Consider the following 17,641-nt stretch of genomic DNA (forward strand, 5'->3'; position numbering starts at 1 on the left):
TACCCACTGTCAACGACGTAAAAAAGGCCAGAAAGCTGAAACAAAAGGCATGGGTTCTTCCAAAACCAGTCCCACCTCTATCAAAGTCTTTTGTCAAGACCGGTGCTAAAAATCGCCCGATAACAACAATTCCTAAATCCCGGGTCAATCCTGAGAAGGAATTAATTGAAAGGTTCGAGAAATTGTTTAGTGATGTGAATATGTTGGAAAGCGGAGAAGGGTGTAGCAACGCAGAAGTTCAATTCGTTGGGCCAGAAACAAAGCTCAATAATTGGAAAGCCACTCCTCTCCCAATTCGAAAGGAGTCTTGGTAGTTTATTTTGATTTTCTTTCAGTTTGTTTGGGTTACTTCAGGGTTGTAATCCCAAAGCTTATCTTACAGTTTGTTTGAAGTGTGCAAACCTTGTTATCTTTCATCATCCAATAAAAAGCAGTTTCCTTTTTATTATCATTCCTGATAGTTTTCTTTTCTTTTTCTTCTTTCCTGTACAGTTCTTTTTACGCTGGCTCTAGTGATATGGCATGCATGAGGAATCCTCAGCCCAGTCTTAAAAATCAATCTGGTTCCGAAATAATAATTCAAGAAATATATTGTGATTATGAATCAGAATATGATGAGGATGAGGCTTTCGAAGAGATTAGTAAAGAATTAATTCATTTTGAAGAAAAAACCAAACCTAACTTGGGTGATACCGAAGACATCAATATAGAGGACACGGATAACATCCAAGAGACTAAAATAAGTGTCCACCTTGAACCAGAGATACGGGAAGAGTTAATTAAAACACTCATAGAATTAAAAGATGTTTTTGCATGGTCGTATGACGACATGCCAGGTTTGAGCACTGACTTAGTGGTTCACAAATTGCCCACTGATCCAACGGTGCCTCCTGTCAAATAAAAGTTGAGAAAGTTCAAGCCTGATATGAGTATGAGAATTAAGGAAGAAATCACCAAACAGTTGGAAGCAAAGGTCATTCGAGTCACTCGATATCCTATTTGGTTAGCTAATATCGTTCATGTGCCAAAGAAAGACGGCAAAATTAGAGTATGCGTCGACTACCGCAATCTCAACAAAGCCAGTCCAAAGGATAATTTCCCATTACCCAATATCCATATTTTGATCGATAATTGTGCCAAGCATGATATAGGATCTTTCGTGGATTGTTATGCCGGGTATCATCAAATTCTAATGGATGAAGAAGATGCAGAAAAGACGGCATTCATCACACCATGGGGAACTTATTGCTACCGGGTAATGCCATTCGGTTTGAAGAACGCCGGAGCAACCTACATGAGAGCAATGACCACAGTGTTTCATGATATGATACACAAGGAGATTGAGGTATACGTGGACGATGTGATCATAAAATCAAAACATCAGGTTGACCACGTTGGGGATTTGAGGAAATTCTTCTTAAGACTTCGCAGGTACAACCTCAAGCTTAACCCTACCAAATGCGCATTTGGAGTTCCATCTAGAAAGTTGCTGGGATTCATAGTCAGTCGGCGAGGCATCGAGCTAGACCCATTAAAAATCAAAGCCATCCAAGAATTGCCACCTCCAAGGAACAAAACTGAAGTAATGAGTTTGTTGGGAAGGCTGAATTACATCAGTAGGTTTATTGCTCAGCTTACGACAACCTATGAGCCTATTTTCAAATTGTTGAAAAAGGATGTTGCGGTCAAATGGACCGATGAGTGTCAGGAGGCGTTTGATAAGATAAAAGGATACCTATCAAACCCACTCGTGTTAGTCCCGCCAGAGCCAGGAAGACCTCTGATTCTTTACTTGACGGTCTTGGAAAATTCATTTGGTTGTGTATTGGGGCAACATGACCTCACCGGCAGAAAAGAACAGGCCATCTACTACCTTAGCAAGAAATTCACAGCTTATGAGGTTAAGTATACTCATCTGGAAAAGACATGTTGCGCCCTAACATGGGTAGCTCAGAAGTTGAAACACTATTTGTCGTCCTACACTACTTACCTCATTTCTCGTCTGGATCCATTGAAATATATTTTTCAAAAGCCTATGCCAATGGGAAGACTTGCAAAGTGGCAGATATTGCTCACGGAATTTGACATCATCTATGTGACTCGGACTGCAATGAAAGCCCAAGCACTGGCGGATCATTTAGCTGAAAAGCCGGTCGACGAGGAATATGAGCCGTTGAAAACCTATTTTCCCGATGAAGAAATAATGCATATCGATGAGATCGAGCAAATTGAAAAATCTGGTTGGAAACTTTTCTTCGATGGGGTTGCTAACATGAAAGGAGTCGGGATAGGAGCTGTAATCATCTCTGAAACAGGGCACCACTATCCTGTTACGGCTCAACTGCGATTTTATTGCACCAATAATATGGCTGAATATGAAGCTTGTATTATGGGGTTAAGGCTAGCCGCAGACATGGGTATCCAAGAAATCTTAGTCATGGGAGATTCGGATCTTCTGGTACATCAAATTCAAGGAGAATGGGAAACCCGAGACTTAAAGCTCATACCATACCGACAATGTCTACATGATCTTTGTCAGCGGTTTCAATCAGTGGAATTCCGGCATATTCCAAGGATTCATAATGAGGTTGCCGATGCATTGGCTACTTTGGCATCAATGTTGCACCATCCAGACAAAGCTTATGTGGATCCACTACATATTCGAGTCCACGATCAGCACGCTTATTGCAATATGGTTGAAGAAGAATTTGATGGTGAACCATGGTTCCACGACATCAAGGAGTATATCAGGATGGGGATATATCCCGCACAAGCCACAGGAGATCAAAAGAGGACCATTAGGCGATTGGCAAATGGATTCTTCTTAAGCGGAGGAGTTTTGTATAAAAGAACACCAGATCTTGGATTATTAAGATGCATAGATGCCAGACAAGCTACAGCTGTCATGTCTGAAGTACATTCGGGAGTTTGCGGACCCCACATGAGCGGATATGTGTTGGCAAAGAAAATCCTCCGAGCTGGTTACTATTGGCTTACCATGGAGCGAGATTGTATCAGTTTTGTGCGCAAGTGTCATCAATGCCAGATACACGGAGATTTGATTCATTCTCCACCATCCGAGTTGCACACAATGTCGGCACCATGGCCCTTCGTTGCCTGGGGCATGGATGTGATTGGACCAATTGAGCCGGCAGCATCCAATGGGCACAGGTTCATTCTGGTAGCCATTGATTATTTTACCAAATGGGTTGAGGCCAAAACATTCAAATCAGTGACCAAGAAAGCTGTGGTCGATTTTGTCCACTCAAATATCATATGTCGATTCGGAATCCCAAAGGTGATCATCACAGATAATGGTGCTAATCTTAACAGTAACTTAATGAAGGAAGTATGTCAACAGTTTAAGATTACACATCGCAACTCTACCCCATATCGGCCCAAGGCAAATGGAGTAGTCGAGGCAGCCAACAAAAACATAAAGAAGATACTTCGGAAAATGGTAGAAGGTTCAAGACAATGGCATGAAAAATTACCATTTGCATTATTGGGATATCGCACTACTGTTCGCACTTCAGTAGGAGCAACTCCTTATTTGTTGGTATATGGCACTAAAGCAGTAATTCCTGCAGAAATTGAGATTCCTTCCCTTCGGATCATCGCCGAAGCAAAGATTGATGATGATGAATGGGTCAAAACCCGTCTGGAACAGTTAAACTTGATTGATGAAAAACGATTGGCCGCAGTATGTCATGGCCAATTGTATCAAAGAAGAATAGCAAGAGCATACAACAAAAAAGTGCGTCCACGGAAGTTTGAAGTGGGTCAGCATGTGCTGAAACGTATTCTTCCACATCAGGTTGAGGCAAAGGGCAAATTTGCCCCGAATTGACAAGGACCATTCATTGTGACCAGAGTATTATCGAATGGTGCACTATGCTTAACAGATATTAAAGGTAAATGCATAGACATGGCGATCAATTCTGACGCGGTAAAGAGATATTATGCATAACTTGTTGAATGTTTGTATTTAGCATTATTTTGAAGATTGGAATGACAAAGGCAATTTATTCTGTTATCCAAACACTATACCCTTTGCTTCCCCTTTTGAGCCATATTTGTTTCTTTCTTACCCTCTCTTGGAATCAATGAAAATCGAATATGAAATAATAATAAAAAAAATCACTATTATTTAGTGAACTACGTTTGACCTGATTCCTCAAAGAAGGATACGTAGGCGCCTCACGGCTCGGTCATAGGGTGCACAATATACATAATGTGCACAAAACGAAATATCAAACGACCCCAATCAAGAAACTGGGGCAAGAATTGTATTGGAAATAAGAAAAAGATTCAAAGAGTTGTAATTTTAAACACATACCAAAACTGTTTAGCTTTTGATACCTTTCCATTTCCAACCACATACCAAAAAGACCTTTCGATCAATCTTAGAAAAATGCTGAGTCAAGCAAATGAAGATGGTTCATAACACTCTGGTACAAACAAGAAAAGAAAGTAAAAATGAGAGAGTCTTATAGGTGAAAACCCACACGGGCACCATAAGGCGATGGAAGTTGAGAGAAAGTAAAATGAGAGAGTCTTATTGGTGAAAACCTTCGCAGACACCATAAGGCGAAAAGGAAGTAAGAGATGAACAAATGAGGAAGGTTTGTCGGTGAAAACTCTTTGAGATATTGCAAGTCAAACAGGTCTATAAAATGAAAAATGAAGTTGGGTTATGGAAATTTTGTGGAAAACAAAATGAGACAATTGAAAGGAGATTGATTAAAAGACTGGGTTGATTAATCCAAATTGCATACCATGATCATTGGCGCCAGTGACTCCAATCAGATAAGTCCTTTATTCCTTCTCCAACAATCATCCAAATTTGGATTTTTCTTTTTATTCTAAGATTGTCGAAATCATCATGTTTTCGTCACTAATAATCTTACTCTTCTAAAGCTTTTGAGATGAGTTTAGTTCCAAACAAATAAGAAAGAATGTCAAGGTATACTACCAAGATTCAAGGCTGAATAGGACACAAATACGGCCATGATGGGCAAGAGGTAATAAAAAATAATAAGATATGGGTGTAAGCAAAGTGGAATCAAAAGCGGATCAGCAATGTCAGGAGAACGTATGATTACGGTTAAAAGGGTTTGAAGGAAAACATACATAGGGGAATCCTATAGTCAAGGATGAAGAATTAAAGAAAAAATCAGGCGTCCACCTGGAGAATGAGGATGAAAAATTTAAGAAGAAGTCAGGCGTCCACCTGGAGAATGAGGATGAAAAATTTAAGAAGAAGTCAGGCGTCCACCTGGAGAATGAGGATGAAGAATTAAAGAAGAAATCAGGCGTCCACCTGGAGAATGAGGATGAAAAGAAGAAGTCAGGCGTCCACCTGGAGAATAAGGATGAAGAAAAGAAGAAGTCAGGCGTCCACCTGGAGAATGAGGATGAAGAATTAAAGAAGAAGTCAGGCGTCCACCTGGAGAATGAGGATGAAGAAATTAAGAAGAAGTCAGGCGTCCACCTGGAGAATAAGGATGAAGAAAAGAAGAAGTCAGGCGTCCACCTGGATAATGAGGATGAAGAATTAAAGAAGAAGTCAGGCGTCCACCTAGAGAATGAGGATGAAGAATTTAAGAAGAAGTCAGGCGTCCACCTGGAGAATGAGGATGAAGAATTTAAGAAGAAGTCAGGCGTCCACTTGGAGAATGAGGATGAAGAATTAAAGAAGAAGTCAGGCGTCCACCTGGAGAATGAGGATGAAGAAATTTATAAGAAGTCAGGTGTCCACCTGGAGAATAAGGATGAAGAAAAGAAGAAGTCAGGCGTCCACCTGGAGAATGAGGATGAAAAATTTAAGAAGAAGTCAGGCGTCCACCTGGAGAATGAGGATGAAGAATTGAAGAAATCATGCGTCCACCTGGAGAATGAGGATGAAGAATTAAAGAAGAAATCAGGCGTCCACCTAGAGAATGAGGATGAAAAGAAGAAGTCAGGCGTCCACCTGGAGAATAAGGATGAAGAAAAGAAGAAGTCAGGCGTCCACCTGGAGAATGAGGATGAAGAATTAAAGAAGAAGTCAGGCGTCCACCTGGAGAATGAGGATGAAGAAATTAAGAAGAAGTCAGGCGTCCACCTGGAGAATAAGGATGAAGAAAAGAAAAAGTCAGGCGTCCACCTGGAGAATGAGGATGAAGAATTAAAGAAGAAGTCAGGCGTCCACCTGGAGAATGAGGATGAAGAATTTAAGAAGAAGTCAGGTGTCCCCCTGGAGAATGAGGATGAAGAATTTAAGAAGAAGTCAGGCGTCCACCTGGAGAATGAGGATGAAGAATTAAAGAAGAAGTCAGGCGTCCACCTGGAGAATGAGGATGAAGAAATTAAGAAGAAGTCAGGCGTCCACCTGGAGAATAAGGATGAAGAAAAGAAGAAGTCAGGCGTCCACCTGGAGAATGAGGATGAAAAATTAAAGAAGAAGTCATGCGTCCACCTGGAGAATGAGGATGAAGAATTAAGAAGAAGTCAGGCGTCCACCTGGAGAACGAGGATGAAGAATTGAAGCAACAGAAGTCAGGCGCCCACCTGGAGAACAAGGGAATATAATTGAAGTATTGAAATCAAAAGCCCGCTCATATGAGAAAGGAGCCCACTTAGAGTCAATAAAGCAGAGGAGTCCAACAAAGTCCCCAGCAGGAAACAACAAGAGTCCCAAACAGAGAAAGAAAATACGGGACACAATGAAAGGGAATGCGGAATAAGCCAAATGCCCAAGAGTCACCAAGATATCAAGACAACAAGAAACGCAAGGGCATGTCCTAGATAAGATTTTATAATTCATGTACCATAGTCTAGTTTAGCTTTTTGTATTATCTTTGAAGCAAGGTGTAATAAGGAGTTTAGCAAGCGGTAAAAGCAGCAAGAAACAGCAGTAACATCACAGTCCCATGGTAGTCCCAGCTACCCAAAACTTCCCGAACTACATTGACCTGATTCCTTTATAGCCAAGGATATGTAGGAAACCTTTGAAGCAGAGGTTCGGTCAAATCTTTCAAAAAATGCTTCCCACGGAGTATTTGAACGGGCAAAAATCGCTCGTATCCGCTCACTTTATCTTTGCACGAAAACTCTTCGAGTTTCCGCACAAAGAGGGGCAGCTGTGAGCACGTGATTTTTGCCTCACGAAAACTACTCCAAAATAAATCAAAAATAAAATTAATTTCTTTTAGTGTGCAATTTTAGAAATTGTGTTGCGTTTATTAATTGTTTGTGTTTTGTCCGTAAATGTTTGCTTTGTTATAATTAAACAAAATTAAAATAAAAATACATGTTTCATGCATATCTAGGATTTAATTATGCATTTAATAATTGAGTTAATTAAAATAAAATCACAAAAAATATGCATGTTTCACTATGTGATTAATATTTTGTCTATGTGTTAATAATTGTTAAAGATTGATTAAATGTCTTGTAAAGTTAATTCTTGTTTTTATAATTTTAATTAGGATTTTTATAATTAAATTGGAAAATTTAAATTAGGAAATTGAAATGGATTTTGAACATTAAAAAAATCGGGCCTGGACTGAAATCCAGGCCCAAACAAAAATTAATCCCCTCACAGCCCAATCCAAATGACCCCAGGTCCGGTCCGTCTCAAAGATACCCCAAACGATGTCGTTTTGGGAAACTTTGATGAAGGCCGTTGATTTCAAATTGATCAACGGTCTGAAGGCATTACTTTTCACCCGACCCATTTCCCGTCAGAGACCGATCCGGTCTTAAAGGAAATGAAACGATGTCGTTTCACTTAAATAAGCAATCCCAGCCGTAAATCTCATTTGATCTAACGGCCAAGATCCACTGATTACCCTAGTATATAAGCTCAAAAGTTCCACCCCACACCCCAGGCAAGACCCCCCTCTCCTCTCTTCTTCCCCGAATCTTCAAAGATCGGAACTCAAGCCACCGCCCTCACGGCGGCGAACGGTGACCATACCTCCCCATTTTCACACCTCGAACTCACCTCAACTTCCCGATCCTAGATCCCTGAACATTATCCTCCAAATATCAGCCAATGTCTTCAAATCTTCGATCGAAGATGCAGTCCGAAACCCTAGTTCATCTGATAGCCACCAAACTCACACCTTTCAACCTCCGGACCTCTCTCACCACTAAAGTCTCATGGGTTTCCTTCGAATCAGCTTGGAACCCCTCAAATATCGAATCAAAATCAAGAACCCTAGCGCCACCATGAAATTCCCTGGTGGCGGCGCCATTCCAATCAGTTCCAAACTAACTCCAAATGACCCCTAGGCCTCCCTCACCCTTGAGTCATCCTTAGTTCCCTTCGGATCTGCCCAAATTTGGTCGAACCCTAGATCTGAGAAAAAGTGAAACACTAAAATACCAACTCGTGGAATTTGTCCGAGTTAATTAAAGGATTGAGGTTTAAGAGACTTTAATCGAGGTATTCTCAATTGAGAATACTTCGAATAAAGTCTGTTCAACCTCAAAAAAGGTCCGAATTCAAAATCAAGCTTGAGTCCGTGTAAATTTAAAGATTCAGAGGTATTTTTCCTATTTCTTTTTGTTTCCTACATGTATAGTTGTTTGTTTCAATAACCTGTTAATTTTTCATATTTTTGTTTGATTAATTCTGTTATTCTGTCTCATACCCACTTACTTGATCAAAGTGTGAATTGTTTCTGTTGGTTGTGATTGTTTATAATGTGTGTAATCGACTCGATTAAGTTCGTCGATTAGTTACATTATGAATTCCCGTTTGTGATAATGCTAGTTGAAACAATCTGTTTACATATTGTTTGTGGACAATTGTTATAGATAATCAGTTTGATTAATACTCGTCAGTTAAATCATCCTTGATTCTATTTCAATGAGTCCGTCAAATGAATATTGCGTGTATGTTGATTTCTGAACCAGTTGGTTTCAGGGCATTGTCAGTATATTGACAATGCTCCTGTATTTATTTAATCTTGGTTCAATATTGAAATTCAGTTTAAATTGTTCTTTGTTCAGTATGATGTTATTATGATGATTAGGTTTAATTTCAATTTTTACAGAGTATGGGTTAAATACAATTGTATTAGGAGGTTAATCATAGGAATGGTTATAGCTGCTTAAACAGACTTTAAAATCTGTTTTGTATCAGATTCTGATTTTAGTTTAAAGACAGTAATAACAGTAGGATTCAGGGGCATTTCTGGGAATGAAACAGTAAAAACAGTGTGTTAGTGCTAATGTGTTATAATGGAATGTTAGTGGCTATTACTTAATGAAATAATGGGAAGCAAAAGGGTAATGGAATGCTGGAAATCAGGAAAAAGTTAACTTAATGGGATTTAAAGTAGTGAAAGCATATTTTAATGGGACTTTCTGATTTTTAAAAGAAGAAAGGGGTCCAGGCAGCACTTAAGAGAGAGGGGAAGACCTGTATAAATATAGGGACAGACATTAGAGGAAATGATCTGATTTTTAAGGCATTAGGGAATACATACAGAGATACATATACACATAGAGATACACAGAGGGAAAAGATAGAAATTAGGAAAAGAAACACATATTAATCAGAAACAACAATCTGAAAAGAAAGAAGAAAACAAAAAGAAACAGAAGAATGAGAACACACACACACACACACAATCTGAAACAGATATAGAAAAAGGAAAGAAAAACCCGAAACATATTTTTCCTGGAATCTGTTCGTGTTTGTTTATTGATACTGTGTGGTTTAAATCTGAAATTTTTTCTCAAATCTCTGTTACTATTGGTCTGGTTTCACGGGACTCGTTGATTGTGCTCAAAATCAGCTGCGTTATTTGGCATTTTCTTCCTATTTTGTTGCTGCCATTACTGCTGAAATTCACTTCTTCTTCCCTCATTTCCAGGTACATATCTGTAAACTCCTGTCATGAAAGGCTTCAACGTGACAAATAAATGAAGCTCGAATTGTAATTCTGTTTTCTATTCTTTTAAGTTTGTTAGTTTAAATTTCAGCTTTGTTTCATATTGATTAACTAGTAGTGAGTTCGACACGATGACTATAAGTTAATTGTCTTATTTTGAAATTCGTATAAAAGTTTTGTAATAAGTGTTATCCATTTAGTGTAGTTGAATTGTCAAAATAGGGAACATGGCAGAAAGATGGCCATTATTTAAACTTTATGGTATTATTAGTTAGGTACAGCATAATATGGAAATATCAAGGAAAAAATACATTATTGGTTTATTTTGTTAGTTTTTTTTTAGTTGTTGTTTAAAGCTAGGTGATGTTGGTTGCATTTTGTTATATTATGGCATAACAATGGTTATGTTTACAATCAATTGTTGAAAGTTGCATTAGTAAAATCCGTTATGTTTTCAAGGTCAAAATATGGCAAATAATGTTGTATGCAATATCATTTTATTAAGTCAACAGGTAGATTTGTTCTCTTTCTTAATAACAAAGGGCCTGGGAATTTTACAATGCGAAAGTTAGCGTTTTCCAATAGTTTGCATAGGTTGAGAATAGAAATCGTTTCGATTATGTATATCCCAAACTCAATCATAAACAGAATTAATTAAAATAATCATGCATATCGGATTAAGAACAAGCGATATAGAAGTAGATTAGAGTGATAACGTGTAACAATTTTAAGAGTGCAAAAAAAAATAGCATTCGTTGCAAAAAGAATAATGAGAATTCTTCGAAAATATCATTTCCATTCAAGAATTGATTTTTTTTAGTTTCATACGTTATTTACATTTTTAATATACATATATTGTATTTACTAAAAAATAGTGTTAATCATATGTTTATTCTTTTATTTGGATTTGAATAGCTTGGAGGAATATAATTCATACGCGAAAAAATATAATTCGCAATAAACATTTAATAAATTGTGAATTCTTTTCAAGAATTTAAGGGTATCTTGAATGGAGATTTCTCATGATTTTTACATAAAATGTATAGATATAATAAACAATTTGTGGAAAATCTATACTACCATTAAGAATATTTTGTGTAATTAGGGATGCGTTCACGTAACCTGATTATATTTCTAAAAGCAATTCGAATTATGCGTTCGCGCAACTTCGAGTGAACATTTTAATAAAAAGGGATTTCTCCGAGGATGTTAAAATAATTTCATATAACCCGAGATGTGCAGTTCATTGTTTAAATACAAAGGTGACGATGTTCTTAATTTTATTTTAAATTTTGAACATATGATTTTTTAATAAAAACTATAATATGGTCAATTTTATTGTGTACACATATGCGTGACACGATTCTTTATATCTATGAAAATGTATAATACGAATATACGTACGCGTAATTCGTTTATGGTAAACAATAAACAGAAGCGGTAACAAAATCCTGCAATAAAAATGTAAAATCAAGATAAGCCAAGAATAAAAACAGTTAAGCGACCGTGCTAGAACCACGGAATTCGGAAATGCCTAACACCTTCTTCCGGATTAACAGAATTCCTTACTCAGGATTTCTGGTTCGCAGAATAACAAACAGAGTCATATTCTCCTCGATTCAGGGATTAAAACTGGTGACTTGGGACGCCTTAAAATTCCCAGGTGGCGACTCTGAAACAAATAAACAAATCCTGTTTCGACTGTCCTTTAATTGGAAAAAACTCCCACGCACCCTCATGGGGGCGGGAAAAGGAGGTGTGACAGTCGTTTTCCTGACGGCGAAGATATCATTTACCATGGCCTGTGCCTTTTTCGCTCCCGCGTGAGCGGTGACGAACTTATCTGCCACTTCTTCGAACGTTGATATTTATCGTGCTAGTAGTTGGGAATACCATGCCAACGCTCCTCCTGTCAGAGCTTCGCCGAACTTTTTTAGTAGTACTGACGCCACCTGTTCTTTTGATAGATCATTACTTTTTACTGCAGCAACGTAATGGACTAAGTGATCCTCCGGGTTTATGATGCCGTCATAAATTATCAGATATGGCAGCATTTTGAAGGTTTTTGGAATAGAGTTGGGAGCTGCCCCTTCGCTGTATGGCTGTTCGACGAATCGGCCCATGTCACATTTTGGTAGCAACTTCGGAGCGCCCGGTATTTTATCAACCCTTTCCTGATGCTCTTTCATCTGGTCGCGGAGTGTTTTGTTCTCATTTTCCATCTCTTCCATTTTCTTTAAGATGGCCGCAAGTGCATTGTTACCTGCATCAGCGACAGTACGGGTGTTACCTGTTTGTGTAGTATCTGGCTCATCGGCGACAGCTGCGGTTTCTGCGGGTAATGTGTCTTCGATATCCCTCTGAACGGATTTCTCGAGTATGTTGCTCAAGGTGTTTATCAACCATTCTTCTAATAGCCTTTTCATGGCCGGTGGTGCTTCTCCTGCTATGGATGTTGAGGTTTCCCTCTCACGCGAGACAGTTAAACCCTCGTGCGGGGGGGTGAGATCTCTCCCTCAGTTGTAGTACTTGGTGTTGCATTTTTATTGTCTTCTCCGCTGGCTTCATTGAGGGAATCAGGAGGTTGTTCGTGACACTTACTATTGCCTTTAGCCTTGCTTCTCCCTTTCCTGCCATTGTTGGCCTTTGTGAGACTAAAAAGAGGTGATTATTTCTTTTAAGAATCTAGACGAAACTAAGGTCTCAACTATAGAAATCCCCACAGACGGCGCCAAATTATTTGATTCAAAAGATATCGGAACCTTTTTGAACAAATCAATCAAAGAAAATGAAGGGGTAAATCTTAGCTAATTATAATAATCTCTAGAACGAAAGATAGATAGGGGGAACACGGATGATAAGAATTCTTTAGCTAATCCAAACCAAAAAGACCTTCCACAATAATCTTCTCAATCCTTTATGTAAGCAAGTTTACAACAAGTGTTACGGATTAGCAAAAAAGTATTCTTTTACAAAGTTGCTTCATGATATATATATAAGGAACCCAACCTTTCTCAGTTCTAGAAGACAAGTTATAAGAATATTCCTAATGTCCCCTACTGGGCCTGCACTACTGCAAGGGTCGTACCGTCTCTTGTTCGCATTAAGGTCGCCCTCTTCAAGATGTCGAGCTGTGAGGATCTCGTCGTTCGTCGTACTCATCAACGGTTGTGTTTGTTCAAATTTGGACTCATACAATTAGTATTATGAAAGAAAAAAAAAAAGACTAGGTGAAAGGAGGTTCCTTCCATTTGAACATAAAAGTGGTAATACGTTCAATTTGGGGCGTGCAGTTCAGCCAAGAGTAGAACTGGGATGTTCCGCCATCTTCAGATGCCCCTTTGTGATGAATGACTTCATTGGTCTTCCATTTTGTTTCTCCATGTATCTTGTTGCTCTTTCATGGAACACCTGTTATTTCAAATTTGTGAAAATCTTAGATATATATATAAAGGATGGTTCAAAATATATGAAGGGGTTTCAATACATGTCTTTTCTTAGAAAATCGTACTCTGCAAACAATATAAAATCATAGGTCAAATTCTTATGATAATGAAACAATTATGCAATATAATGTTTTTGGATTTTAATTTCATGTGCATATGTGCGCCTAGGAACTAGGTGTGACCGTGTGAGAATTTCATCTCATATAAAAATATTAGGGTAGTATAATGTAATGTAAGGTTTATACCTGGACCATTTTGCTCTCTGTACATGGCACAATAGATATTATGTCAGGGCGCCGCGTTATCAGATCATGTGCGAATTTTTCAAGATACATCCAAGGATTCTTAATCCATAGCTCTAGTTTTCGAGTTGGTGGAACAATAATTTCTCTTGGATCTTCACAAATAAGAATATTCTTATGGGATTTTTCCTTCCAATACCATATATGAAACTTTATTACCAAATATGTGCATAGTATCTAAATTGCCCGCCTAGTCTACATTTTTCCTACAATTTCTGTACCATTCCTTTATTAGGAATTAATAGGGCAGAATCTTCCCTTAATAACGCGCGAAAAATCAGGAAAGAATCTTGAGATTGATTGATTCTACATTAAATTCAAGTTTTGAAACGGAAAGGAGATTTCGCATCTGCGTAATTTACTCTTAAAATACAATTCAAAAATTTAAAAAAAAAAAAAAAAAAATCTACGAACAGCTTCAACAAACTGAATTCAAATTGTAGAATTCAAATCTTCGAGATTCAACAACTCAACATTGCTATATTCTGTTCTTCGTCTTTTTCAGAAATCAAATTGGCGATCATATATCTGTTTTTTTTTTCTTTCAATCTTGAAATCCAAAAAAACGAAAAAATTTAGAATAATACATCAGCAACAACACACAATCATGTCCAAAATCGCAATCATGCTACAATTGAATGGGAATTGGGATAACTATGGCAGATTTAGAGATTTTGAAGTTGATGCCATTGTGGTAGATGAGAATGCAAGCTACAGTATTCTGATTTCTACAATTGCAGCACAACTATTGATTGATACTTCAGAAAAACTTGTAGAAATCAAATACATGGTGAACGACAATTGTCCCCCAATGGAGATTAGGAATGATATGGGGGTTCGTGTGTATATGGAGACCAAAAAGGAGAATAAAAACTTAGGTTCATATCCGTTATGTATAAGTGTACGAGATTTCAATATGGAATTGGCAATCACCAACGATAACACAAGTGCAGGTTTGTATAGTTCGAAATTGCATAGAATTATGGTTTTACGGTATTATCTACAAAATTACTACATTTACCTATAATTAAACTACAAATCAGTTTAATAAAAGAATAAAGCAATGTTGTTTTCAAAATTATCTACAAAGTTACTACATTTATACGACAAAATAAACTACAATCTATGATTAGAAATTGTTGATTTCAAAATGTTGTCTTCAAATAAAACTACAATTTATGTTTAGAACAAAATCTAGTCAAATAAAATACAAATCAGTTTAATTATGTACGAAGCAGTATTATTTTCACAAATTTCTACAAATTGCAACAGTTATAGTACAATTTAACTACAATGTCTGACATCCTAAAATGGATGACTACAAAATTCTCACTATATCTACAAAGATTCTACAAAATTATAATGACATTGTTATCTTTATTTTGATGCAGGTTCGTATGGATCCCTAAAGTTACTTGATATGTCATCCTCTCCAGCTAAAGAGGAATATCAAAGTGAAATAATAACAGAATCTACGCAAACTACTATCGAAGAAGGACAAGTGTATCAGGACAAGCAACTGTAGTTGCTGCAATGAAGCACTTTTCTGTGATGCACAAGTTCCAGTTCAGAGTTAAAAGATCTAGTCATAGAAGGTATGGAGATATTTGTGGAGAAAAGATCATTAAAAGCAGTGTTTTACTCAAGATATGTATTTTTTAAACATTGTAGATAAATTGTAGTTAAATTGTAGTTTATGTTACTTTATGTTAAAACTGTCATTTTGTTGCATCTACATTTATAATCTGTATTATATATTGTATTTTTTTGTAGCTACTGCCTTGTATGCGTTGGTGAAAACTGTAAATGGCACTTCAAGGCAACGTCAATTAATGATTCCGCAATGTTCAAGATAAGGAGTTTCAACTGACAACACACATGCTCCTTAATGGACGAAACATTCATACAGCGCAAATGTACTGCAGCTGTAGTTGGTAGCATGGTCATTCCAAAGTATTGTGATCCTAAGACTGTTTACACACCAAAGGACGTACAAACTGACATGTTATCCGAACACGGAGTGAACCTAAGCTACATGCAAGCATAGAGAGTAAAGGAAAAGGCTTTACAGTTTTTGAGAGGGAATCCGGTTGACTCCTACAGCAAATTACCCAAATATTTTTATATTCTTGAGGAGACTTATCATGGTTCGGTTGTTAAATTGAAGAAGACATCAGATGAATGCTTCTTATACGCTTTTGTTGCTCTTTGTACATCAATAAGTGGTCGGCAACATTATAGGCCAGTAGTAGTGGTTGATGGGACATTCTTAAAGTCAGCCTACAGGGGGATTATGCTGACAGCAAGAACCATGGATGCAGCAGGTAAAAAGTGTAAAAAATTTGTAGTTATTTTGTAGGCAAGTCTATAAAATGTAGATACATTGTAGTAATTTTGTAGCTATTACATGAAATGTAGATAAATTGTCTATATTATGAAGATATATTGTAGTTGTTATGTATTTATATTTTTATATACATTTTCAAAGCTGCCAATTAATATTTTATAAATTAATAATGTAGGTACAATATTGCCCTTGGCATATGTTGTGGTTGATTCTGAAAATGACGCATCTTGGAAGTGGTTCTTTGAGCAATTCAAGCAGGCATATGGTGAAAGACCTTCAATGTGTGTTGTTTCAGATAGGAATGAGAGTATACTGAAGGCAACATCAATTGTCTATACGGGCATGCCACACTCTTGCATGTGGCATATTTGGACAAATATAAGGTCAAAATTCAAGAAGGGTCATCTACAATTACATGAATTGTACTTTGCTACAGCACGGTCATACACTCTGGATGAATTTAATGAAAGTATGTCGAAGAATGAAGAGGTAGACCCGCGTGTGAAATCTTACCTATATGATATTGGCTATCATAGATGGTCAAGATTACATGCAACAGTGAATAAAACGTGGACAATGACATCAAATATTGCAGAGTCGTTGAACGCTGTAACAAAAGATGCAAGAGAGCTGCCGATATTTGACCTTTTAGAGTATATGCGGACATTTCTAGAACTTTGGACCAACGAGAAGTTATTGAAGGCGAAGGGTACTTTCACATTTCTTGGGTCCAAATTCAACAAATAATTAGAGAACAACATAACATTATCTCAGAAGTTTAGGGTAAGATCTGTTTATTTGGTGCAGAAAAAATAAATTACTTAATATGCAGTGTTTCCAGATTGTAGATAAATTGTAGTCAAATTGTAGATAATTGTAGGTTGTAGATAAGGTATAGAATATTTGTAGATAAGGTATAGAATATTTGTAGATAAGTTGTATATAATCTATTTTTATGATTGAGATAATATTTTTTCTGTTTGTTCTGCAATTGTAGGTGAGGGCTTCAACAGATCATATACATACTGTGTTAGATGGTGTAAAGCGGTACACTGTGTGTCTAGAAAATAAGAAATGTAGTTGTGGCCAATTCCAACTTGAAGAACTTCCATGTGCGCATGCTTTGGAAGCATTAAGGCACAGGAATGAAACATATGAAAACTATTTCTCTCCGTATTACACAAGGGAGAGCCTTCTGCGTACGTATGAAATACCAGTAAATCCTCTTCCTGATGAAAGCAAATGGAATGTGCCACAACATATTTTGGATGAGGTAGTAAATCCACCGATGGGAGATAAAAGGCAGCCAGGGAGACCTCAAAAGGAAAGATATAAAACATATGATGAAATAAAGTCAAAGAAGTACAAGGTGTCATGTGGAAATTGTGGAGGTGAAGGGCATAACAAAAGATCTTGCAAGAATGCGCCCAAGAAGAAATGAATATCATGTAGTTAGAATAGTTATTCAAACTAACTGTTAGTGAGTTAAAGTTAGCAGATTTTTTGTGTAATCGTTTAAGTTTTTAAAGATCATTATGAAGTAGACTACAATTTGTTTATGTGTGTTTAATATGCTTTTATGTATTGTGTCAGGCATCTAAATTTGTCTTTGATATAGTATAATTAAATTTTAATATTTATTATCTACAATACAAC

At 37.2% G+C, this 17,641-nt stretch overlaps 1 protein-coding gene across 1 annotated transcript; it reads left to right on the plus strand.

Annotated features, from left to right (window-relative positions):
* Positions 1-14,263: 14,263 nt before the first annotated feature.
* Positions 14,264-17,426, plus strand: LOC138888527 (uncharacterized). The gene is made up of 7 exons (XM_070170401.1): positions 14,264-14,591; positions 15,030-15,092; positions 15,412-15,462; positions 15,564-15,628; positions 15,806-15,962; positions 16,161-16,594; positions 16,983-17,426. The coding sequence occupies exons 1-7, from the start codon at positions 14,264-14,266 to the stop codon at positions 17,424-17,426; spliced, it is 1,542 nt and encodes a 513-aa protein (XP_070026502.1).
* Positions 17,427-17,641: the final 215 nt, after the last annotated feature.

Source organism: Nicotiana sylvestris, chromosome 3, assembly GCF_000393655.2.
Source record: "Nicotiana sylvestris chromosome 3, ASM39365v2, whole genome shotgun sequence".
Taxonomy (NCBI): Eukaryota; Viridiplantae; Streptophyta; class Magnoliopsida; order Solanales; family Solanaceae; genus Nicotiana; species Nicotiana sylvestris.

What these genes read in the sequence shown, in the direction of transcription:
- LOC138888527 (XM_070170401.1), top strand. Translation starts at nt 14,264, where the DNA reads ATGCTACAATTGAATGGGAATTGGGATAACTATGGCAGATTTAGAGAT. An exon ending in CAACGATAACACAAGTGCAG is followed by an intron (nt 14,592 to 15,029) that starts GTTTGTATAGTT and finishes ATTTTGATGCAG; the next exon opens with GTTCGTATGGATCCCTAAAG. An exon ending in TTGCAGAGTCGTTGAACGCT is followed by an intron (nt 16,595 to 16,982) that starts GTAACAAAAGAT and finishes CTGCAATTGTAG; the next exon opens with GTGAGGGCTTCAACAGATCA.